Raw genomic sequence first — 25191 nt, forward strand, 5'->3', positions numbered from 1 at the left:
ATTCCCTTTCCTCATAACATGTGACATGTAAATGTGTTAATCAAAACCTGACGACAAGTCAAACATCTAAAAAACTCATTTCATATATTCCCACATGTAAAATGTGTTAAACCACCGAGAGCAACCTATTCTCCCTCTGATTGACAAATGGATGAAACAGATGCCAGAAATACTCAAAAATTAGTAATGCAATTAACTCACAACGCTGTAAGACTGAGACTTCAGAGACGAAGATTAATCATCAAACTGGTACCCAGAATCTTTGCATCACAAACTCATTTTTAAGATTCCAAGAATGACTTTTAATATCACCAAGTAAGGACTTCTTAACAACAGACGAGGAGTAAGCATGCTACACATGCCAAATAGAGGATAAACTTGTGAAGAAAACTTCTTATTTCTTTTCAAGATTGTGATGCTTCAAAAATATGTGATCAAAGATTGTGATGTCTCTCGAACACATGTTTCTAACATAAGTTTTTAATACCTTTCAAGAAAAAGAAAGGAACCAAAAAAGTAAGTCTCCAATCTATGATGGCTAATCAAATTGGCAGGCTCACATGCAGTGACCTGAAACAAAGAGGCAAGAGTATGCGAAACCACAACCACGGCAAGAACATGAACAATTTAATCATAAGGATTCTGGCTCCACACAATTTAACTTTGAGCCAACATCATGAACAATCTAATTGAACACAGCAAAAGTGAAAGGTAGTAAATGTTACAACAAGGGAAAAATGGGGAAAATGTTCATGCACAGAATCCAGCAGTTGCCAGGTGGGGAGGTGTTGGGCTGGGAAATTAAGCAGAAATTGCTTTTCCCCCCGGAAATGAAGCAGAAAAGCAAAGGCAGTCATTAGATAAATCATAAATGACAGCCCTGATTGATCAATTTTTGCACACCAATTTTCTCTTCCCCTAGGCCTATATATTCTAGAAAAGAAAAACCTAGCTTGGTAGAAGTATGCATCTCCCTTTGTCTCATTATGCACAAACATCAGCGTTCCTTCTGCCTTCCAAACAGAAAAGAAGAGAAAAAATGAAATAGAGAGAGAAGAAGACTACAATATGAAACCTCTGTCTTAACGGCTTAAATGGTCCCGTGAGTCTTGGCTTCTGCCACTTAACCCATTTATCCACAAATAAACACTCTGGAGAACTAATCAAACCCTCAGGGTTGGTTTTGCAAGTTATCGAAATAGAAATTTTGTCATTGTTTATACAATGTCACAAGTTGCAACTAACTGACAGACAAGAAATTCAACACGTAGCAGTTATCCATTAATATAAATCCAATTGAATTTACACAACAGATATCCTCCCACATTCCCGAAAAGTTGTCCTTACATTATCTACATTGTTTCACCAAATTATGACTTACTCCCTTTCCATTAAAATAAATGGTCACCTAACTAATGCCTCCAAATCCTGCCGTGCAATTTATATTCCTGAACTTGGCAATTAGGGAAATCCCTTACAGCAGCACTCCACTAGACTGTATACAGAATTCCCAACTACCTGATGTGCAAAAGCAAGATGATTAGTACTGTCGGTAATGGAGGCAAAATGCTGTTTCCACCTAGACGTACTCCAAATTCTTTTTTTTTTTTTTTAACTGTCTTCCATCTCCAAAGCTTTAATATTCAGATAATCATATGTCTATCCTTATAGATTACCACTCATGAATTTCAGTTCTGAAGCTCTGCTTCAATGAATTTGAAATGTGTCAATCGATTGGTTTCTTTTGATTTATCTAAATTACACTTCCACTCTTTCAACGAGTTATTTGCCAAATTTAACTTAATATAGTTTCCATAGACCATTATAACAGACTCCATCTTGCATTGCTATGAACTTTAACATGCTAAACAATTATGAAACTTGTTCTTCACACTTGAAAACTGATTAAACAAGCATTTTCACTATTTGTATACTTAAAAAAAAAAAAATCCATTTCAAGCTCCTAATTTTGCTTTGCACTAAGTTATTCAGTACATAATGTTCCTTTACCTCAGATATTGCTAATAAAGTGTGCATTTAAATCATTTAGAATGAATTTCATTCACAATAAAAAAATGCCGACGACATGATTAACAGCAGTAGGTGATTGACATATCCATTGATACATTCTAGCCTAAAATGACATTAAATTGAAAAATCAAAAGGAGAAATGGTATTCTTTCAAAGAATTTGACGTTACAAGAAGAGAAGCAACCAACAAATCTCTACAGAGCTACATTTGTCACCATAACCCATCACAAATCTGTGACACTGTTCCATCTGAGGCATAACTCCATAAAAATAGGAAACAAAATAAAAGAAAGATATGGAAAAGATAAAGATCAATTACTCTTTTCTCAATAGATACAGATAGAAAAGATATAAGCCACCAATCAATGCAAAGATAGTAGAAATATGTATTTCATTCTTCATATTTTAACTATATCTTCTCGGTACAAGAACAGAACATACGATACATTGGTAATAACATACACTAGAAGCAAAACAGAACAATCAAAGACCATTTAAAGCATAGAAACATATATCATACAGAGGCCTCAGTAATGGAAAAAGAAAGAGAGAAAAGTTTACTCTTTGCCCTTCTCCCCTCTCTCTATTCAGTGTCTGATGGCAAATGCAAAGCATCATCAACAGCTGCAACAACAGCAGATTCTGATTCATCCAGCATCAAATTTTCCAACCCAGGTTTCAATTCCTTATTACAAAACTCCTCATACTCTCCTTTGTCTCCTCCTTTCTTCTTGACCTCCACTACCACCAGCTTAGGTGTTAATTCAAAGATTTCAGTTGCAATTGTCAGTGGCCCTTTCACCCCCTCTCTAGAACCTTCCAAACTCACTCTACAATCCTTCTTCCTCACTGTAAAACTCACCACTTTAGCAATCTCCTCCAATTTTGTTATAATCTTCGAAACCGGGGCCCCGGACACGAACCTTGCTCCTTCTCCTCCCTCTTCAAACAAGCCAGATAAATCAAACCCCGGGGAAAATGAAATGAGATCAAATGCATTCAAACTAGCAGGTCTAGGTAAAGAGGTAAGCTTTCTTTTAGTTTCCAATTCTGGTTCTGGTTCTGGTTCAGACAATGAATGATCATCAGAACATGGTCCCACATCATCCGTGTGATCGACATCCTCAACATTACACATCTTATCATCCTCGATATAAAACTTGATATGCTTAAACCCCTTTCGAAACCACCTATTCTCCATAATTTCGGGAATAGTAATTCTTTTATCAGGATTTGTATCGAGGAGCTTCGTTAAAAGCCTAATTAAGTCAGGCGAAAACCATCTTGGGGACCTAAACTCACCCTTATATATCTTCTTATACATAACCATAATATTTTGATCCTGAAACGGTAAATAGCCAGCCATTAAGACAAACAGAATAACCCCACAAGACCAAATATCTACCTTAGCCGCATCGTAGCCTTTTCTTGACAAAACCTCAGGAGCCACATAAGCTGGAGTCCCACAAAAAGTGTGAAACAAGCCGTCTTGACGAATCTGATCAGACACAGCACTGAGTCCAAAGTCTGAAACTTTAAGATCCCCATTCTCGTCGAGTAACAAATTCTCAGGCTTTAGGTCACGATGATACACGCCACGTGCATGGCAAAACCCGACGGCTGAAATCAACTGCTGAAAGTATTTTCTTGCGAGATCCTCCTTCAACCGCCCCTTAGCAACTTTGTTAAAAAGCTCACCACCTCGTACATACTCCATAACAAAGTAAATCTTCGACTTCGTTGCCATCACTTCAAATAATTGAACGATATTCGGGTGACGAACTCTACGAAGAATAGAGATCTCGCGCTTTATATGAGCGACCAGTCCGCTTTTCAATATCTTTTCTTTATCGATCACTTTAATCGCCACACTTTCACCAGACTTGACGTTACGGGCATGATACACTTTTGCGAAAGTGCCATGGCCGAGAAGCTTCCCGATCTCGTAACGCCCGAGGAGGGGACTCTGGTTTTGGTCTTTGCTGCTGCTGGTGGTGGAGGTGCTGGTGGGCGCGGTGGCGTGCGCCATGGGCGGAAGTGCCCTCCTGGGCTAAGCCGGGTCTTTTTGTATTATTTTTGGAGTTTTGCTGCTTCTCTTTTCTTCTTTTTCTGGCGTTGCAGGTGGTTAATGATTTGCCATTCGTTAGCTCAAGTTTGTTTTCTTGGGGTTGGGTGTGAGTTTGGTCTCAAGTATAGTATAGACCAATCAAATAATTTTGTTAGGGTTGGAAACAGTAAGACAGGTCCTGCCTTATTAAGGCTTAAAGGTATATGCTATATTTATACCCCCAATCAGCTCCTTTTTCTTTGTTTATAGTTTTCTTGTTGCAATTCAATTAGAATACATAATAGCAACCAGATCCCTAACAATGATAAAATCACAAATTGGAATATCATTTCAAAATATTTTGTACAAATTTATTTTATACAAAATGATGTGACATGATAAAATTAGTTGAATTAAATATCTCTTAGCTCACATGTTCTATTTCTATTGTTTTGTATTTTTATTTAATTAATGAATTAATATCAAATCAATTTGTACAAGAGTTTGTGACAATATTATAAATTAATGTATTATATATATATAATATTTATAAAAATAACAATTCATATTTAATGAGTTTTTTTTGTGCCAATTGAATTAAATCAATTTTTAAATAACATTCCCATTATTAAATGACGTAAATAATGAAAATAAATATTATAACTCAATCGAAACATGAATTAAACCAAATATAAGATAGTACTAAATATTAATTCAATACAATCTTATTGAATCCAATTTAATCTTATATAGTTCATCCAATGCAAGTACCTGTATGAAAAGAAGAAACAGATCTGTTCTTTCAGTCGTAAATTTTTTGATACAAGGATGCAAATGTTATTATACCTTATTAAACATAAAGTTGGGAGTAGATAAAACAATTTGAAGCGAACTAATTCTTCTCATTATTTGACTAATTAAGGTTATTGGAAGGATTAGTGCGCATTTTAAATACAGGGAATAATTGGCATTGATGAGGATCCAGGTGGAGAACGGCTGTGGTGAAGACTTCTCCTTTATGACGGAATGACGCCGAACTAACGTTTTCGAATTTGGAGACTGATGAAAACGCAACGTAATCGCTCTTATGACGTGGAAGCAAACGGTCAAAACTTCAAACCTATTTTTGTGGCCAGCACATCCACGTGTAACCGTGCACGACACGTAGGCAATCTCGTGTTTCAGTTTCAATCCCCATGACGCCCGCAACGTCGGATGGTCTTTCAGCTTAATGATGATTAATCAAGCGGCTACGAAAAGCGAGTCGATAGGTTACGTACAGTTGTAACGTGGGGTTTCTAGATCAAACCTCTTGCTGTAGCCGGTGATGATTTGAAGACGCGTGTGTGTTTCGAAAACTTGCCCACAAATTGCGAAAATTTAAATATTTTGGCCATCCACTTTCCTGCGATTGCACTCCACGTGTCGTGGGGCGGTGTCAGTATTTGAAGAATTTATAAATAAACAATGGGAAGCGCATAATGTATTGCACGCGACTTGCAATGAAGTTGATAATTGCCGTCGACATTTAAATAAAGTTTTGTTTATTAGTAATAGTGTTAAGTTATTGCTATTGGTGAACTTATTAGAATAATTATCGAGTAATAAGACAAATTATCCCGGGTTATTTATTGATTTGGTTGTCTTGAATATGTCGTCTCCCAAAGAGCTGGGAATCAAATTTATAATTTTTGAGAAAAAAAAAATCTAAATTTTCACCCGAGGCCAAGAGAATCTTTTGCTCGTTTTGATTATATATATATATATTTTTTTTCTTCTGGTTTTTGAATATTCTCTGAACTTTAAAGATTTTGCACGGTATCCCTTAGCTTTGTCGAGTGGAAATTGGAAAATGGAAGCATGTGATAGGCAACTGACTACAGGTCAAAGGAAAAACCATGATTCAGAAATAGAAAAGAAACGGCCTCCAAGTTCAATGGAGATTTACCGGTCAAATTTGCTTTTGCTGAGTGCATTTGCCAGAACAGATTGAGAGATAGATTCCGTTCGTTATGTTCGTGATTTAAATTAAATCTGAACAAAATCAATTAATCAGTCGGATTCTGATGGTGGGCTGTTTTTGTTATCACCCTCCACGTGGGTGAAGCCGGATAACATAAACCAGAAGTGGATTTGGGCTGCTTCAAAAAAATAAAAATCCAACTGTGGCCTAGAATTTGATTGAACACAAAATGGGCTCAGTTTATTCAGAATTTTGACTTGGTTCTGGGTATATCACTATACTATTGCCATAGGCACCGATTTCAAAGTTTTTCTGCACCCCATTTGCAACCCTTGTGAAACAATAACCTGAAGCCGATTTGTACGAACTCATAAAAGCATCATAAATGAAGGGAGGCAAAATATTGTATGCATTTGTCATTAACCAAGCAATGATATGCATAAAAACTATCACTCAGATTCTATTCGAAAAAAATCACAAGATAAATTTGATTTTATAAACATATTCTTGTTTTATTATGTACAAGCAAAGGACAAACACTAAATAGAGTTACGAAGTTAATTAGTCGTCGGTTATAGCCTTGAAATTTCTCAATCAATGACGCCACGTGAAAACGCAAGTCTCTTTAGTTAAACATGCTGAGTGTTTTAAACCAAAAAAAAAAAAAACACACCATTTGGGAGGGGTAAAGAGTTTTAATTGTGACTACACCCCGAATCCGGATTAGTCGGGGCCCAATGCGGTCGCCGGAAATCGGGTGGTTTAAACAAAAAAAAAAAAAACATGCTGAGTGTTTTTTTTTTTTTTCCCTTTCAAGTCAATCTTATTGAAATTATTTTTTTCTGAAAATGAAAAAAAAAAATACTGAAGCTGTCTCCAAAATACTACTAATATTATAGGGATTGAAAGTTTTTTTCTCATCTCATCTTTTATTTGTCTTTTTGTATTGCCCCTTTTTTTAAGGTGTTTGTTAAACTAAAAAGAATAAAATCCATAACCATTAAAATTAACAAGGAATACATCACAGTAAATCTACGATAAGACCCAAAAACAAAAAAGGAAGAAGAAGAAGAAGAATGGAAGATTTTAATTCTATTATTACTACTTTATTATGTGCACATGTTGATGGTAAAATTTGGGTCATGTGATTAGAGTGCAATACATATTAACTTAAGAAGTGTAGAAAATATCTCTAAAAATACCTTAAGGTTGTCACATATTGATGGATGACCATTATAAGAATGATACTGACTTTCATTTAAATTATTATATATCAACATAATAAGGACCCCACATGGATCAACAAAATGTTTCCATCGAAAATTATGTGCACTAAGAGTGAAAGAGGGAATCGAATTAGTTAAATCTGAGCCACCAATTAAGGCATTAGCGGCTCTAAAAGCTCAATCAACGCATTTGAAATGAGCCAAACAAAGATTAATATTTGTTGTCATCAAGGACATTCTTTTAGCTAACATGTGTCAAGTCCTAGAGAGGATAAATAACCTAAGTTAAACAGTCAAATGACCCAAGATCCCCTAGTTGAGGAGAGGAACGACTTGTTACAATCGACACATATCAAAAAAGATATAAAGATGTATTGAGAGTACTCTAAATTTAATGTCAGTCAGTTTCAACAAAAAAAAGTAGAGATTGTTCATAATTCTTAAATTTTCATTGATTTTAGGGTTTTTAGAAACTTATCACCTTCTACACTACTTACTTGACTTGAATGTCCGGGTGTGTCACCAACAACCGCTAGTATTGCCTCTAACATCAATTTCTCTCTTATTTGTAAGTTCATTCCATAACTAGAGAGATCATCCAACAACAGACAACTTCAAAATTAAGCATCTGATATCTTCTTTCTCAATTCAACTGAACACAATTCACAATTCATTCCATCGACAAACGCAAACGGGAAAGCTTATAAAAATTAACTAGCTAGCTAGCTAGTTCAAATTGATTACCTTTTGATGCTATGAATTACAAGCTGTTTAATTTCGTTATGAAGATGTACCTATTCACCTAACTTCTACGAGGCCGCCTGCCGCCCACTCCCAGCAAAACAAATTAATAGTTTGTTAAGATTTAATAGGTAGATTACTTAAATAATATTATCAAGCACGAGAAGACGTGTATTCAGTAGTACAAAGATAATGAGACCCACATTCTTTTGATAAACTTTTAGGTGGGAATCCAGGTTAATTTTGACTTGTTTATAATAACAAATCTTGGTTGTCATTCCATTGGAATTTTTGGTTTGGATTTATGTAGATTAGGCATTTCTCTCCCATTCAGTTTGATATATTTATATATGAATTAATAATTAAATGCAAAAGAAATCACGTGAGGGAGCAGGTGAACCCTGAAATCGACGTGCATATGGAAGAAATTACCACAATTAATGTCTGCCAACAGATTTCATCTTAATTATTTATTCTAATCATAGTAACTTTATGTGACTTGATACTCCATGAGAACGAATTAATTATACAAAGTTGTATAAAAAATATTTTAAAATTCTGGATTATACCACAGAAAGGCATACTTCGGTGGATGACTTGGGTGTGAGTCGATTCATTGCACAAATGCGTATATTAAGAGAGTTGCATATCAATTTGTTCTTTCACACTTTCTTTTCTTCCGAGACGCTGATTTATTATTATTAGAATCTTACTTATATTTATAATAGAAAATTTATTGAGATTACTCTTGATAAGGTTATATAATAAATTAAGGGAGGAAAAATCGACTTCCTTCCAATTTAATTGAGAGAGAAATCGAGACACAACACTGAAATTCGAACAAGCTTTGAGTGCATAGGTTGTGCCACAGAAGGCTGAAAGCATATTGGCTTTGTTCTTTCACGCTTTGAAAGCGAAGTATCCGTTATATCTCTTCACATTAGCTAACTCTGATCTCCATGAGGCATCATTTTAAAATGTTCCAAACCAAAGTGACATATGGAACAAAATTAAATCATGTGTTGAAAAATTAAGCTAATCAATTGCTTCATGATTGTTTGCTTGTTATTTCTAGATGCATATATATAAATCTTAATATTGATAATAATTATGGATTGTGCGATAGATATTGAATCACGTCTTCTGAAAGGGAATTGAAGTAATTAACTGTTCCCTACAAAGGTTATTATTATGTTCATACTACTACTCAGCTCTTAATAAGTTATATGACATGATTCCTAGAAAATATTGGAGCACTATCAAAAGATTTTTCTAATTTTATTATTTAAATATTTATTTGTTCACCTATACAGTAGAAAGAATAATGAAAAAATAAGCCCTCCTGAAAGACTCTTCAAATAAAAATAACTTTATATTATTTTAATCAATTTTTTTCTTCCACAAAGTAATAACAATTATAATACTTTTCTCTGTTAAACAAAAACAAGATAAAAATAATATAATGCTAAATTAAATATTTCAAAAAACTCTTCAAATAAGATTATTTAAATGAGGCGGTACTTCTCAATCTTTAATATTGAAGAGAGAGAAAGAAAATCTCATTTAAAAAGTCTTTAAGAACCTTTGGTGGTGGTGTGACTCTTGAAATAAGTAGCAAAATCATATTTAAAGAGCTTTTTTATATTGTTCTTACAATAATGCTTTAAAGTTGACAAAAAATAATTGTCACATATAATTCATGGTTTTACTCTCTTAAATCAATTATAATTTCAATATAAAGATAGCTAATAAACAATTGCATGAGAAGAAAAGAATTAAATTTAATCTAACATGTTTCGTTAACCATCATCCAGTAATGAGATAGTAGAACCACATTTGTTTCGCAATGAGGTGGTACTCCAAGAGCATTGAGAGTTTTTTGGACTATTTTCTAGATAGTAAATTTTGGATTATTCTCTTTGTGAATTAACTATCTTCAAATCACCCTCTTACTTTTATTAAACATCAAGTTACCCCTATTTTTATTTAAAAGATAAGGAAAAAAAAATAGGATTAGGTTGGTGAATATATGTGTGTATATTACATTAATTCTTAACAAAAATATGGGTAAATTGAGATTTTAAAAAATAAAATTGATTTAAAGATGATCAAATTACGAGGCGGGTAATCCAAAATAAAATCCTTTTCCAGATAATATTCAGAAGTTCATGTCATAAAGTTTGGCCGGTTTTATTATGCTGGGAAAATGAAGTTTGAGTTAGAAAATTTATTTTTATTATTCTATACTATCATTCAACCATTATGTTATGTTGCACAAAGTTTATATAAGAGTTTATTGCAATGGATAAGGATTTAATATTGAATTAAGTTTATGATGAGTACTAAGTTAATGATTGTTAGACAAGATAAATAAAAAAATAAAAATTTAAAATAATTCTAACCATTGATTTTAATACTCACTAAAAACTTAGCTCAGTACTAAATTCTAATCCTATTGCAATAATATTTCTCAAATAGATAAATTTTAATTTATTCTCCACATATAATGGAAGTCTTCAAATTACCATAAAAATTCTAAAAACATCAATATGTTACTATTTCCTTTTCAAGAGCTTTGTGTAAATGGGTGTTGATAAATCCCTTTTTTTAAACAAAAAAAAGGGTCAATTTATAAGCATATTATTGTTTGTTATGTAAATGATAAACAATAAATAGACTTACGAAGGGAGTTAGTCGTTGATTCCACATAAAACGCAAGTCTCTTTAGCTAAACATACTAAGTGTTTTATTTTATTTTTCTTTCTAGTCAAATGTATTGAAATTTTTTTTTTTCAAAATGAAAAAAAATATGATACTGAAGCTGCCTCCAAAACACTAATAATAATATAGGGATTGAAATTCTTTACTTATCTCATCTTTTGTTTGTTTGTTTGTACTACCATACTTTTTTTTTTAAGGTGTGTGTAAAACTAAAAAGAATAAAATTCATTACCATTGAAATTGACAAGGAATACATCACAGTAAATCCACAATAAGACTGGAGAAAAAGGAAGAAAAAGATGAATAGAAGATATTAATCCTATGATTATTACTTTATTATGTGCACATGTTGTGGTAAATTTTAGGTCATGTAATTAGAGTGTGACACATAGAAGATAGCCACTATGACTTATATATCCCCATAAAATGTGAAAAATGAATATTAAAGGATAGAGATAAAATGGAAAGATCTGAAAAATAAATAAATAAAATAAACCACCTTATTAATTTGAAGTGCGAAAATATCTCTAAAAGCGCCTCAATGTTATCATATATTGACGGATGACCACTATATTAATGACACTGACTTTCATTTAAATTATTACACCTCAACATGATATGGACCACACAAGGAAGGATCCCTAAAATACTCTCACCAACAGTCACTGCACCAAGAGTGAAAGAGGAAAACGAGTTAATTAAATTTGACCACCAATAGAGACATTAACTGCTCTAAAAGCTCAATTAGCTTATTTGAAATGAGCCGAACAAAGATTAAAACACGGTTTCATCAAAGACATTCTCTTACCTAACATGTGTCCAACCCTAAAGAAATTAAAGGACTTAAGTTGAACAATTAAATTGCCTAAGAACCCTACTTGAAGAGAGAAACTGCTAATTATAACCTGCCAAGCGTTCAAAAAGATAAAAAGATATCTTAGGTGCACTTTATATATAATGTCAGCCAGATTTTAGTATTAAAATTTATATATATTTTTTTAGTTTTTTAGTGACATTCTCACCGGAGAACGATTACCTATTGAGGAAGGAAACATTAGATCATTGACCCCACTGATGATCTTATTTCCCACACAAGAAGGATCTAAAATTTAAAGCAAAAGGTTTCGTTACACCAGTCCAACCAAAACAACAAAATAATTGGCGTTGCTGCTTGGATTGATTATTCCACAATTCACCACGGGTGAAAACGGTCATTTTGCACGGAATATCTGCAGCAATCACCGCGTCCCCAACCCCTACAGCTCAAATTTTATAATTCCTGTAACAAATCAAAGACTCTATGGAATGGAGTCGACGGTCACTGTTTAAAAATCAACCGTCAACGCACCACTCCACTTCCGTTGTTCCCCTTCTTTCGTCAAACTTAAAGCCGTCAACTCCTACTTCACTAAATCCCCTTTCCATAAAAACAAGAACAAGCAAGCTCTCTTTCGTGTCAAATCAAATCCTGTCCTCATTTCTTTCAGGCTCGGCATGGAATAAAGAAAGAAAATGATGAAAATCTTTTGCAGATTGCCGCTTCTGTTCTCGTTGTCGTTGGTTGTTCTTGCACAATCTACATGCAACAGTAAGGATCAAGAACTAGTTTCAAAAGCTTTTAGCTCAGTCTCAACCTTCAACATCTCCTGGCTTAAACCCACAAACCTCAACGGTTCTAATCCTTCAACTCCAATAAGGGAGTTAAATTTATCCTCTAGAAATCTCAGCGGCATCATATCATGGAAGTTTTTGAGGAACATGTCAGAGTTGCATTCAATTGATCTCTCCAACAACTCTCTCAAAGGCTCGGTTCCAGGTTGGTTTTGGTCTACTCAAAGTTTAACGCAAGTCAATCTATCCAAGAATAGATTTGGAGGGACCATTGGTTTCAAACCCACCTCCAGAAATGGTCCTTTTCCATCGGTTCAGGTTCTTAATCTCTCAAGTAATAGGTTCACAAACTTGGTTAAACTTTCTCAATTTTCCAAGCTTATGGTCCTTGATGTTTCTAATAATGATTTGAGAATTTTGCCATCTGGGTTTGCTAATCTCAGCAAGCTACGGCATCTTGACATTTCAAGTTGCAAAATTTCAGGCAATATAAAGCCCGTATCATTTCTTCACTCGTTGAAATATCTAGATGTGTCAAACAACTCGATGAATGGCACCTTCCCTTCTGATTTCCCCCCACTTAGTGGTGTCAAATTCTTGAATATTTCATTGAACAAGTTCACGGGTTTTGTCGGTCATGATAAGTACCAAAAATTTGGCAAGTCTGCTTTCATTCAGGGGGGAAGCTTCGTTTTCGATACTACAAAAACCCCTAGGCCGAGCAATAATCACATTATGCCTCATGTTGATTCTTCAAGAACCCCACCTTACAAAATAGTCCACAAACACAATCCAGCTGTCCAAAAACACAGATCAAAAGCCAAAGCTTTGGTTATTGGTTTGTCATGTGCATCAGCATTTGTTTTTGTTTTCGGGATTGCTATTATCTTTTGCATGTGTAGAAGGAGGAAAATATTGGCCAGAAGAAACAAATGGGCAATCTCCAAACCGGTTAATCAACAGCTGCCGTTCAAGGTGGAGAAATCTGGGCCGTTCTCTTTCGAGACCGAGTCAGGCACGTCATGGATGGCAGACATCAAAGAGCCAACTTCAGCTGCAGTGATAATGTGCTCTAAGCCGTTGGTGAATTACCTGACCTTCAAGGACCTGATTGCTGCCACGTCGCACTTCGGGAAAGAGTCACTGCTTGCGGAGGGAAGATGTGGGCCCGTGTACAGAGCAGTCCTCCCGGGTGAACTCCACGTGGCAATCAAAGTGTTGGACAATGCCAAAGACGTTGATCATGATGACGCTGTGGCTATGTTCGATGAGCTTTCTAGGCTTAAACACCCCAACCTGCTGCCTCTCGCCGGTTACTGCATCGCAGGTACTGTACCCAAACCCAATTGTCCATCTTCTTAACTTGTTCTGTATTTTTTGCAGTGCTTCAACTACCATCATTAATACATTCACGGGTCGGCTAAAATTCAAAGCTTTAATTTCCGTAGACTCGTGCGTCGAAATTGAAATCATTTTACCGATAGAGATATTTCTCGTATTCTGGACTATTGTATGTTTCATTCGTGCATGGTGCATAAATTTGAAAATTTCCGTATTTTCAAAATTAGAAACCCTATATTCGCGAAATTAAAATAAAAATATTTGCCATATTTAAGTATTTCGTTCAATTAAAAAATATTTTTGATTATTTTTTTGAAGAAAAACATATTACTGCCCTTAGCAATTTTTTAAACGGTTTTTATTATTTATTTATTACGTTGTACGCCCTTAGTAACTAAGTATGTTGTTGTTCATGATGATTGGTAATTTCAATTTCAATCTCAATTAAATTTCGGAATATTAGTTTTATCTTTTAATGAAAAATGCGTATTTAATATTGCTCGGCACTAAAACCTTACTATTTCAATTTGGCCATATGTCCTATTACCGATTAAAAAGAAATTTGTTTTACTTAATGAGTCTAGGGAAGGAGAAGTTAGTACTACTCGAGTTCATGGCGAACGGAGACTTGCACAGGTGGCTACACGAGCTGCCGACGGGGGAGCCCAACGTGGAGGACTGGAGCACTGACACGTGGGATCATCATCCTGGGGCTGGTTCCCACATATCCTCCCCGGAAAAAACAAACTGGGTCACGCGCCACCGCATTGCCATAGGCGTAGCGCGGGGACTGGCCTATCTCCACCATGTGGGTTCCACGCACGGCCACCTTGTCACCTCCAACATTCTTCTCGCCGAAAGCTTGGAGCCCAAAATCGCCGGTTTCGGGCTCCGAAATATCGGGGTCAAGAATGTAGGAGAACGAAGTGAAAATGAGACGTGTGGCCCCGAGTCTGACGTGTACTGCTTCGGTGTCATTTTGATGGAGCTGTTGACTGGAAAGCGGGGGACAGATGATTGTGTTAAGTGGGTTAGAAAGTTGGTTAAGGAGGGAGCTGGAGGTGACGCGCTTGATTTTAGATTGAAGCTCGGTGGTGCTGACTCAGTGGCTGAGATGGTGGAGAGTCTCCGAGTTGGATACTTATGCACGGCTGACTCACCCGGGAAACGACCCACCATGCAGCAGGTTCTGGGTTTATTGAAAGACATACGTCCGTCCGCTGACACGAGTTAATCTTCGCGTTTAGCTGAGTTAACTCGTTCGTTAACTTAGTTGGTGATTTTGACGGAGTCAAACTTATTGTGGGACCATGTTCTGTTGTATCTCGACTCTCGAGTTTAGAATTGTTAATTAATTATGAATTTTTTTAACAGCTTTTGTGATGTATAGACAAAAATAAAATAAAATAAAAAAGTGGACAAAAAGAAGTGAGATAAGGTAAGCAAAGGTGCTGGGCGTGGGAGAGAAATTGTTGTCTTTTATAGGTGGCCAGAGAATCCCACTTATTTTGATCTGTCTCTTCTAGCTAAGAAGCTTCACGGCTTCACCTATCATCGCTTACTTTCTCTTTTTTTTGGCCTTTTTCTTTTAAATCTTTATTTGTTTTGTCTTTTTCTTTTATTTTTGTTTCTTTCATTTGCTTTTTTACTGCTTTACTTGTTATCTTTAGTTATGGATAATAAAACTTTGCAAAAGAAAGAGGGAGGGGGACACCCATGCATGTAAATATATATGCTATTAATTAGGGTTTTTGGTAATTAGAGACCACTTTATATATGTGGTAAAAAAAATGCGATATCGTCTAGATTTGGATAGTGTAATATAATATAAACAAGATGAAATGAATTAAGGCTAAGTTCCAACACTTTATAGGCAGTAACGTCACTTATCGTTTTAAGGGCCTTCTTATTGTCAATTGTGTTCAGGATGTTTTGCTTCTCGTTCTTTGAAGTTGATATGAAGCTAAAAAGTGGGGTTGGAATTACGTGCAGAAGCAAAGGAAAGCAAGTCCAAGTTGATGTGGATATGTGTATAATCAGATTAGATTGTTCCATGCCTATCTACATAACAGTAAAACATGATCGATATATAGCGATAGAGAGAAACGGACGCATGTATATGGACTGTGTTAGTGGCGCATCACTCGTAGCATTTAGTAACACTCTTTGCGAAATGATCGTGATAAACTTTGTCAAAAGCAAGATACACTAAATTTCGTGCATTGATTTTATTTTATTTTATTTTATAGTAACGCTAACTAATATATGTAACATACTTAAAAAGAGGGCAAAAAGAATTTTCATCTGAAACGTTTATGCTCCCTTTAAAAAAAGAAAAAAAAAATCGAGACAACAACGTTTATGTCCATGGCTTCATGTGTTCTGTTCGAATTCAACATTATCAAGTTACTCTGATTCTCTGAAAAGCTTCCTCGGATACTCTATTACTTTAGACACCCCGCCTTGTTTTGGTCTCCCATAAGGTGTTGTGGGAAAAAGAACGGCTGTTTATAGTAAGAGTTGATTGGTAATTCCAAAGTGAGAAACACTTTGGAATGAAATGCTCATCTGTTTACAAAGAACTAAAGAGAAAACTTTTTAGATTTGTTTTCTCTTCAACCCCAGATTTCTCACACCTAGAACAAAATGAAATTCCTTCAATAGTCTCGTTTATCTATATATCCTCCACGCAAACAAAATTTTTAGGTTATAAATCCCATAATGCTAATCAGTAATTTAAAATAAACATATTTTTGTTTTAGTTTAAAAATAGATTTTAAGTTTAAGAATAACTAATTTAAAAAAAAAATAATATGAGAATACTGAATCCGTAAAAAGAGGAAATAAATTATTTCAATAAAATAATTGGATATATAGATGAAGATTGAAGAATCACAAACAAAAGAGACAAATAAAAGACTTTTTGATTTATTCAAAGAGAGATAGATGAAGAGAAAACAAACAATATATGCATGAGTTTTGAAGAGAAAAAAATAGTAGATGTGTTCAATTAGAATTATATAATTATCGTTGCATGTAATCACATATATAGAGTTGGCAACAATACCCGCGGGGCTCCAAACCCGCGGAGCCCCGCTTAATTTGGGGGTACGGGGCCCCAAAAAAAACTGCAAATAAATTCGGGTCTGTTTGGAGATATGTCTAAAATCCCAAAATTTTTCGGGTACGGGTTCGGGGATTTTTCCGGATCCCCTAACCCGACCTGAAAATAAAAACAAATAAAAAACTCTAATTTTTTTTCTCCCAAAAGAAACCCTAACAGCTCGTGAGCAGCCGTCGTCACTAACAACCGGTCAGCCGCCACCGTTCGTCGTCACCGACCAACACTCAGCCGCACCTGTTGGTTCTCCTGCCGCAATGTTTTTGCCTTTTCTACTTTTCTTTCTTTGTTTATTTATTAACTGTCTCATTCAAGCTCTGGATACCACCACGAAGTCTGTGAACAACTTAACTGTCTTTTTTGGGTATGGGTCTTCGTGTGCTTTAAAATTTCTGGGCGTTTCAAAATTTCGAGTGAAGAGACGAATTAACAGTGCTGCTGTAGCTAGAACAGGACAGACCATAATGTTTGTAGTGTGTTTTGATGGTGAAGAAATTATGTAGGCCTAAAGGTTATTTACTTAAACACTAGGATTTTGTAGAACCGAGGTGCTTGAAAAATACATCTGTAAACAAAAATCTGTCTCCATCGTTCTAAGCTGTAGCAGCAACAGTAGTTTGAGCAAAAGTGTCGTTTGAGGGGATGGGGGCGATTTATTTGGTTTGAGGTTTTGGGATGAGTGGAGGGAAGCAAAGTTGCGGGGTTTATAATAATTGAGCAAATGGGTTCTGTTTATTTTTCTTGTAGTTTTCTATTTGGTACTTGGTAGTAGAGCTGACAAAACGGGTCATCGGGTCGTGTTCGTGTCGTGTCAGCTTCGTGTCGTGTCAAATTTAGGTCGACCCAAACCCGACCCATTTAATAATCGTGTCAAAATATTGAGACCCAAACCCGACACGGAAAAATAATCGGGTTACCCAATAACCCGTTTAATATCTATATATTGAACAAAAGTTACATCAAATATTTACACACTATCATACATACGTATGTACATAAATACATACATACATACATACATACATAATTTATCAATATTATAAAATATACATATCTACCAATATATTACACATGTACACTATTGAGGTTTTAATTATATATATATATATATATATATATATATATATATAATATTATATATCAATATTATAAAATATACATGTCTATCAATTTTTACACATTTACACTATTGAAACTCTAAATGTATGTAAAATTTTATAAATAAAACATTGTGTTTATATTCACCCTTTTAAAGAATAAAAAAAAAGATAATCATCTCTAATATTTGAGTTTTAATTATAAGAATATGTAAATTATTTTAAAATAGAAAATATAATCGGGTCATTGATCGGGTAAATGGGTCAAGAATTTTAACCCAAACCCGACACGGAAAAAAATCGTGTTGACCCGGACCCGACCCATTTAATAATCGTGTTAAATTTGACAACCCATACCCATTTATTTATGTCGTGTTCGTGTCGGGTAATCGGGTCGTGTCAAATTTTGCCAGCTCTACTTGGTAGTGAGTGAAGAGAGAAGTTCTACTGCCAATTTTCCTTTGCATTCTTTTGCAAAACTGTTGTAATAAGCTATCTGGGAAATACCATTTAATAATATAATCACTGTTATATTCACCAACATAAATAAATTAAGTTATAAAAATGAAATCATTAACCATTAAATATAACTAGAAATTATAGATGCTTAATTAGTAAATTATAGACGCTTAACCATTAAATATAATTTCTTAACTAGAAATTATAGATGCAAATAAAAATTAACTATTTTTATTAATTTTTTTGTTTTGTTTATGTTGTTATAGGTTAATGAAGAATCTTATAATGTGCATCAATGGTGATGGCTACAAGTTTATGTTGAAAATTTAAAATTATTTTGATTTGTCGTATAAAATTTGATCATTTATAATTATGTCGAAAGCTTAGAATTATTATGTTTTTATTTATGTGGAGGTCGTTAAAATTTGATCACTTGTATTTTATTTCTAATATGGAATTTAATTATTTGTAATTTTATTTTTAAATATGAAGGTTGTCATATTTATTATTATTTTTATAAAAAAATAAAGTGAAATATTTAGAATTTATTATTTAAAAAATGAGGATCGGGTCCCGCTTTAATCCCCGCTCAATTCAGAGATTTTTGGGGATATATCCAAACTATCCCCCATTACAATTTTTCGGGTATGGGGCGGGTTCGGGTTCGGGGATCATGATTCCCGCCCCGAACCTGCCCCATTGACATCCCTACATATATGAAGGGTGTTTCGAGTAAAATTAATGGGGGTGTTAATAGCAGCACCCAAAACTGAAATATATCTAGGGCCCAGCCCGAGTCTTTAATAGAAAAACATAAGCCCACTCTTTCAACATCAACCCGATTCATTCCCAAACGGAAACAATTGCGCTGCTTCTCTTCTCTTGATTCTCTGCCTACTGAATCAGCTGAAGTGCAGACCCTGCCACTCTAAATCAAACAAAATTTGAATTCAAACGTCAGATATTTCCCCAAAAGAAAAAACCCTAGATTCGATGTCGTCGAAGAAGAAACAAGCGGAAGGAATTGCGCTGCTGTCCATGTACAACGATGACGAAGACGACGAGGAGATGGAAGACCTGGAAGAAGAAGAAGAAGAAGAAGAGCAACGGCATGAGAATCAAGAAGACGAAGGAAATAGAGAGGCGAAAAATTTGGAAGAAGATTTGAGAATGACCGGCGGTGACGATGCGGTCGCTGGTGACGAGACTTCCACGCCGCTGCAGCCTCATGTTGACGCACCGGCGGCTTCAGGTTCGAGGAGGAGAGGCAGGGGAAGGTTTACTATCGTCGACTACGGTCACGATGAGGTTGCCATGTCACCTGAACCTGAGGTACTATTAATGAATTTTATATTTTTAATTTAGTGCGGGAGCAAATATTGAATTTTTCAGATAAGTTTGTTGACGAGGAAATTCGATGGTGCTGTTTAATGGCAGGAAGGGGAAATTGACCTTCGCCGCGCTCATGGTATGTATGGCTTTAATTGAGCATTATATATGTACTTTGTACTCCGTCTATTTGCTTGCAATTCATTCACCATGCGTAGTTTAGCTTTTGTTGTACATTTTTTCTCTAAATTGGATTTGAATTATGATTTTTTTAGTGTTGTGCTTGCATATTTTAATTAATTTTTAGCAGATGATGTTCAAGAAAGGACAGTTTTGGGATATGACCAAGCAAGTGAGCAATTAGAAAAATCAGAACCTGATGCCACGGCTTGGTCGATGATGGAATCGGAAACTGTGATAGGTGAGGAGTCTATTGAGGTTAAAGAGGAAGAAGTTGATCCATTGGATAAGTTTCTTCCTCCACCACCAAAAGTCAAGTGCTCAGAAGAGCTGCAAGTAAGTAGTTTTTAGTATCTCTTACGAACTACTGTATGATGCATATGCTACTCTTTGCATTAAATTCTTGGCACTCTTATGGTGTCTTATAAAACTTGATACTACAGTAAAACCTTTCTACAGTCATATTGTTGGGACCAACTAATTTTATTACTATAAGGAGGTTTCATTTAAACATTATTATTTTAACTTAGTTATCCTTAGTGTAAATAATATAGAGGTGAAGACATTAATAATTAATTAATGGCACATGTTAATTCAATGAAGCTGTAAACATGCTTGAAAAGATAGAAATATTTTGGCTTAAAAAAAAGGTGTTTATACTAGCGAGTTATTATGTATCTGCAAGTTGAAAAATGCAGTAACAACTCTAAAGAATAAATCATTGTCTCAAATAACTTTAGAAAAAATTTTCTTCCATGTTAAATGTTTAATGTAATCTACATATTTTTGCAATATACAAATAATAATTATCATGTAGAGGCAAGTTACTTGAGACGGGATCTAGAAAACTTATAATTTATTGCTTTGTGGAGTTTATTTTTATTCATAACTGGCTCAAATTGGGTCATATTTTTTTAATGACAATATGGAGGTTATTTCTATATAGAGTATCACTGTAGAAAGGTTATTCTGTAGTATAGATTCCTAGTAAATGTATTACTAGTTGACAGAAAAGTCAACATTTGTTAATATTTTTGAGACAAGAATAGGACACATGGCTGCCAGATTCATTCATTTGTCCTTCCTGATTGGGATTCGGGCTTCTTTCTGGTTTTTAGTTGTTATGTGGTCTCTTTGAAGAAGTTTGAGACAGTCATGGAAAGGAATATGTGAAACGAAGAGTATAAATCTTTTGGCTTAACAAGGTATCTTTACTGTGGAATTCTTTTGAGGCTTTGTTGATAAATCATAATTTCACTAAAAAAGAATGTTTGAAAGCTTTTTCTTTTGCTAGTTTTTAGATCACAATGATACTTCAAAGCTGAATTCGGGTTTCATGGGGCATGAGTCACTTTTGATGGCACTTTGATTTGTTATTGTCTTTTCATGGTGAGGCTGAAAAGTGAGATAGTTCATAAGAGGTGTTTGTGCTCCAGTTCTTAAAGCTGGTTACAAGTGTGAGCTGTTGGAATTCCCTTAAGTTGGTCTGTGACATAGGCTATTTGGTCAGTTAAAAGACGCTCAGCAGAGGTGTGTGATAATTTGACTTGAAATAAGAAATGGTTGGTTTGAAGTATTCGCTAATGCGGACAACCATGGATACATCCAAAGTATCTTTTCTCTTAAAAATTAACAATTCAGTTTTGATGTATCTATTCTGCTATCAACCTTCCTTTGGTTTTATTTGGGTGAAATTGGTAGTTTGAAAGAAAAAATATTCCTTTACACTGCAGTACTGCAGTGCTGCTTTTGATAATGAATTATGTTTTTGTGCTTGCATGCATTACTTTCTTGGCTTTCTTTCTAGTATCATTGGCAATGGCTGCTTGTTGTATTTTGTGAAAGAATAAATTGATTTGCTACGGAACAGGTTATAAACAATTGAACTATATGTTGATGTTCCATTCTATTCTGTTGCTGCAGAGAAAAATAGACAAATTTCTAGGATTAAAAAGAATTGGAAAGAGCTTCAATGCTGAAGTCCGCAATCGAAAGGATTATAGGAACCCTGACTTTTTGCTGCATGCTGTGAGGTATCAAGATATTGATCAGATAGGGTCTTGCTTCAGTAAAGATGTATTTGACCCACATGGATATGACAAAAGCGACTACTATGATGAAATAGGTTAATAACAGTTCCTTCTACAAAATTTCTCCTTTAATTCTCTCCCTCTCTCTTTTTCCCCATCATCAGCACAAACACACACACTTCTTTGTGGCAATGAAAGATCTGCTGATATCTGAGTCTTATGTTGTACAGTTCATAACAGTAGTCCTTGTAGTCACATTATTAGCCTTGTCTGTTGAAATTTTTTCATAAACCTAAAATGGTAGTCTTGAACGTGTTTATGCGCTGGGTAAATATTAATTCCTGCCACATACATTATTATGTTTTCTACTGCAGAAGCTGACATGAGGCGTGAAAGGGAAAGAAAAGATCAAGAAAATAAAAAGAATCAGAAGGTTGAATTTATCGCAGGAGGAGTCCAAGCTGGAATAATTGCTGGTGCACAAAAACCTAACATACCTATTCCAGGTGAGTGTAGATTCTTTCGAAGCGAACTGTTTTCAGGGTATGAATAACTTTGTAGTGCTGTTCTTAAATTGAGTTGTCATTTTACATGTGGCTCAGCTGCAGTGGCTAGTGGTTTGCAGTCCGTGCCAATGGCAACGGATGCTGTTGCTAGGGATGGTAGACAAAACAAGAAATCAAAGTGGGATAAGGTTATCATCTGCACATACAGCTTATATCTGTTCCCGGTAAAATATTAGAGGTGTCAATAAATATCATTTTCATTGGCCAACTTGTTTTCAGGTGGACGGAGATCGTAGAAATCCCCTACCTTCTGTGGGGCAAGATTCTTTATCTGCAGTTGGGGCTCATGCAGCAATCTTATCTGCGGCTAATGCTGGCACCGGATACACTGCTTTTGCGTAAGTCTTAATTAAGACTATTCCTACACATCTTTCTGTATTAATTAGTAGATTTTTTAATAGTGGCCCATGTTTGAATGTTTCATAGTTGTGATGACATTAGGTGTGTGCATGAGAAACTGCCGCTTTCATAATGCAGTGAACTTGATTAAAGTAAACCTTTGGATGGGTGTTATACAATTTGTAGATATTTGTTGTTACACTTTCTACTTCTGTGTTTGAAAATTGACTTAACTTCTTGGAATATTTTGTGTCATGGGCAATGAAATCCTTGCAGCTAAGCTCTTAAAGGATGCTAATTCCTGTTGTTCACTTTTTGTTTTTCCTAAATTGCAGGCAGCAAAGGCGGCGAGAGGCAGAAGAAAGAAGATCTAGTGAAAGGAAGTTGGAGAGAAAATCTTGACTGGTATTTATTATCCTTCCTGGAGAGAATAGATGATCGCGATTTTGGAGACATGCAATGGCTTTGCGGCACCAAATTTCAGATTCATCCCAGTTTCCTGAATCCTACATCACAAAAATTGTACTAAATTGAATTCTTAGCCCATGCTCGATTTTCAGTTTCATGGTCATTGTGATTATAGTAGCCTGCTTTTCTGTCCCTCTGCTCAGAGATAGTGTTGACATATATCGTTGTATGTATTTTTAACAGCTGTTTCCCAACTTAATTACCAGTATCGATCTGCAGCATAGAAGAAAATATTAGATCTATGGCTTTTCGATGGAGTTATTGAAGAATAGCTTTGTTGAAAAAGTTTCAAGTTCTTGCTGTCCAGCTTGTACAATGTTGACCTTAAGTCTTCTTGATAAAGTGAAAACTGCCACACAACAAGCATACTTAGCGAGAAAGATTTGGACATCACAAAGTGATATTTTTAGCATTGTTTTATAAAGAATGCATTGATACTTGTTTGTTGTTTCCTCTCTCCCCGCGTCCAAGTCAAGATCCTTTGTAGGGAGTAGGGACATTCCAATTCCTGGCCGAAAGGAATGCAGTTATTCAAGGGAAGGCGAAGGACCCACGTTCTCCCTCTTCTTATCTTGCTGCTTGTAAAATTAATTTCCCTCCTTGGATTAGGTATCTAATCATTGGTCTTTTCCTCATTCCAATTCAGCCTTTGGCCTACCGTCACTCGACGACAAATCAAGGATATTAAAAATCAAGAATTTTTTTTTTAAGAAAAAAATTAATTCACCTGCAATCACTGTTGAGAGTGGGATTTGAACCCACGCCCTTTCGGACCAGAACCTTAATCTGGCGCCTTAGACCAACTCGGCCATCTCAACGCTGGTACCATCAATAGATACAGAGAAACTTATTTTTTATCTTCTGAAGCCATGCAACTTACCGCTTTAGTTCTGAATGATGATTTTTTTTTTTTTTTAATTTGATTTGAACAAGAAAGGCGCGGGATTCGCTGAATTTATTCCTTCTGTTTACCTCTTTTTAAGCCAACAAAGTGGGCAAAATGTTACAAAAATATTTTAATCTCGGGACAAAATTATCTTGCCCCGTTGTACCTAACTATCACGTCTTCATGTGTTTTTAGCCTTTAGTATTGGATGATTGATAATTTCTTTTTCTCTGATATGCCAGAAATACTCAACTATATTGTATGTACTGGCAAATCTACAATACCGTTGCTCAAATCAGGGACGGAGCCAGCATGGGACCACAGGACCCGGTTGGCTTTTAAAATTTTTTTGATGATTATATTAAAAAATTATATTTTATTTGTTATTTATGAAAAATGCCCTAGCTCAATTGTAAAATTTAAAAGCGACTCTAGTAATTTTAAAATATTTTATATTATCCCTAATTTAAATGTCTAATTCTAAATAATTTAATTAGCTATTAACATTTCATGAAATTCAAGTAAAGACACGAGAATAAATATTAAAACAAAAAACAATCATAACAAAATGTTAGTATAATGGTTAATGGACTAGTCTTTAATTTTTTGTTTTCTATTCGAGCAAAATCAATTGTTTGGTCTTTCAACAGTGACCCATAAGTTGTAAGTCTGCCTAATTCTAATTTTTAATTTTTTTATTAATCTTTTGTCTAGTTTTAAAATCTATAATTTTATCATGCATTAATGTTTGCTTTGTGTCTTGCAATATATGAATATTTTTGTTATTATTAAAAGATTTTAAAATTAAATTAAGTAATAACCTAGTCTTGTATATTAAAAAATATTTTTTTTTTATATTGATAATTAAACTATCATACATTATATTCGACTCATAAAATTCCATTGAGGGGTTTTCAACTTTAACAATCATAATAAGTAAATTTATTATCAATAAATATTATAGTTGTAAAATTTTATATTGCTATCTAAATTTTTAGAAGTGTATTATACTTCAATTAGATACATGCGGACACA

General features: G+C 34.7%; 3 protein-coding genes and 1 non-coding gene across 8 annotated transcripts; 2 read left to right on the forward strand and 2 right to left on the reverse strand.

Moving 5' to 3' along the window:
- Positions 1-703: 703 nt before the first annotated feature.
- LOC102609051 (CBL-interacting serine/threonine-protein kinase 12) lies at positions 704-4282 on the reverse strand. 3 transcript variants are annotated; one of them, XM_052434833.1, is made up of 2 exons: positions 2593-4282; positions 704-1009 (listed from the first exon to the last, which is right to left on the reverse strand). In XM_052434833.1, the coding sequence occupies exon 1, from the start codon at positions 4058-4060 to the stop codon at positions 2615-2617; it is 1446 nt and encodes a 481-aa protein (XP_052290793.1). In that variant the 5' UTR covers positions 4061-4282; the 3' UTR covers positions 704-1009; positions 2593-2614. The 3 variants fall into 3 exon arrangements, with proteins under 3 accessions (XP_052290793.1, XP_052290792.1, XP_006467637.1); XM_052434832.1 differs by having other exon boundaries at positions 704-1013; XM_006467574.4 differs by lacking the exon at positions 704-1009 and adding an exon at positions 1246-1518.
- A 7500-nt stretch (positions 4283-11782) lies between these two features.
- Positions 11783-15242, forward strand: LOC102608761 (calmodulin-binding receptor kinase CaMRLK). Its single transcript, XM_006467573.4, has 2 exons — positions 11783-13667; positions 14266-15242. Exons 1-2 carry the CDS (start codon positions 12242-12244, stop codon positions 14913-14915), a joined length of 2076 nt encoding a protein of 691 aa, XP_006467636.1. The 5' UTR covers positions 11783-12241; the 3' UTR covers positions 14916-15242.
- A 3946-nt stretch (positions 15243-19188) lies between these two features.
- On the forward strand, positions 19189-23570 carry LOC102608080 (uncharacterized). Of its 3 annotated transcripts, none has more exons than XM_006467572.3 (8): positions 19189-19690; positions 19796-19826; positions 19995-20203; positions 21791-21992; positions 22272-22403; positions 22506-22591; positions 22683-22801; positions 23138-23570. In XM_006467572.3, the coding sequence occupies exons 1-8, from the start codon at positions 19352-19354 to the stop codon at positions 23202-23204; spliced, it is 1185 nt and encodes a 394-aa protein (XP_006467635.1). In that variant the 5' UTR covers positions 19189-19351; the 3' UTR covers positions 23205-23570. The 3 variants fall into 3 exon arrangements, with proteins under 3 accessions (XP_006467635.1, XP_006467633.1, XP_006467634.1); XM_006467570.3 differs by having other exon boundaries at positions 19190-19690; positions 22500-22591; XM_006467571.3 differs by having other exon boundaries at positions 19190-19690; positions 19998-20203; positions 22500-22591.
- Positions 23571-24007: 437 nt separating this feature from the next.
- On the reverse strand, positions 24008-24088 carry TRNAL-AAG (transfer RNA leucine (anticodon AAG)). The gene has a single exon. It is a non-coding gene; the product is annotated as a tRNA-Leu (tRNA).
- Between the last annotated feature and the right edge of the window lie 1103 nt (positions 24089-25191).

Source organism: Citrus sinensis, chromosome 2, assembly GCF_022201045.2.
Source record: "Citrus sinensis cultivar Valencia sweet orange chromosome 2, DVS_A1.0, whole genome shotgun sequence".
Lineage (NCBI taxonomy): Eukaryota > Viridiplantae > Streptophyta > Magnoliopsida > Sapindales > Rutaceae > Citrus > Citrus sinensis.

Excerpts from the sequence above, each read along its gene's own strand:
- LOC102609051 (XM_052434833.1), bottom strand. The coding sequence starts at position 4,060 with ATGGCGCACGCCACCGCGCCCACCAGCACCTCCACCACCAGCAGCAGC.
- LOC102608761 (XM_006467573.4), top strand. The coding sequence starts at position 12,242 with ATGATGAAAATCTTTTGCAGATTGCCGCTTCTGTTCTCGTTGTCGTTG. Across the intron at positions 13,668-14,265 it reads CGCCGGTTACTGCATCGCAG|GGAAGGAGAAGTTAGTACTA; the intron begins GTACTGTACCCA and ends TAATGAGTCTAG.
- LOC102608080 (XM_006467570.3), top strand. The coding sequence starts at position 19,352 with ATGTCGTCGAAGAAGAAACAAGCGGAAGGAATTGCGCTGCTGTCCATG. Across the intron at positions 22,592-22,682 it reads AGAAATCAAAGTGGGATAAG|GTGGACGGAGATCGTAGAAA; the intron begins GTTATCATCTGC and ends ACTTGTTTTCAG. Across the intron at positions 22,802-23,137 it reads ACCGGATACACTGCTTTTGC|GCAGCAAAGGCGGCGAGAGG; the intron begins GTAAGTCTTAAT and ends CCTAAATTGCAG.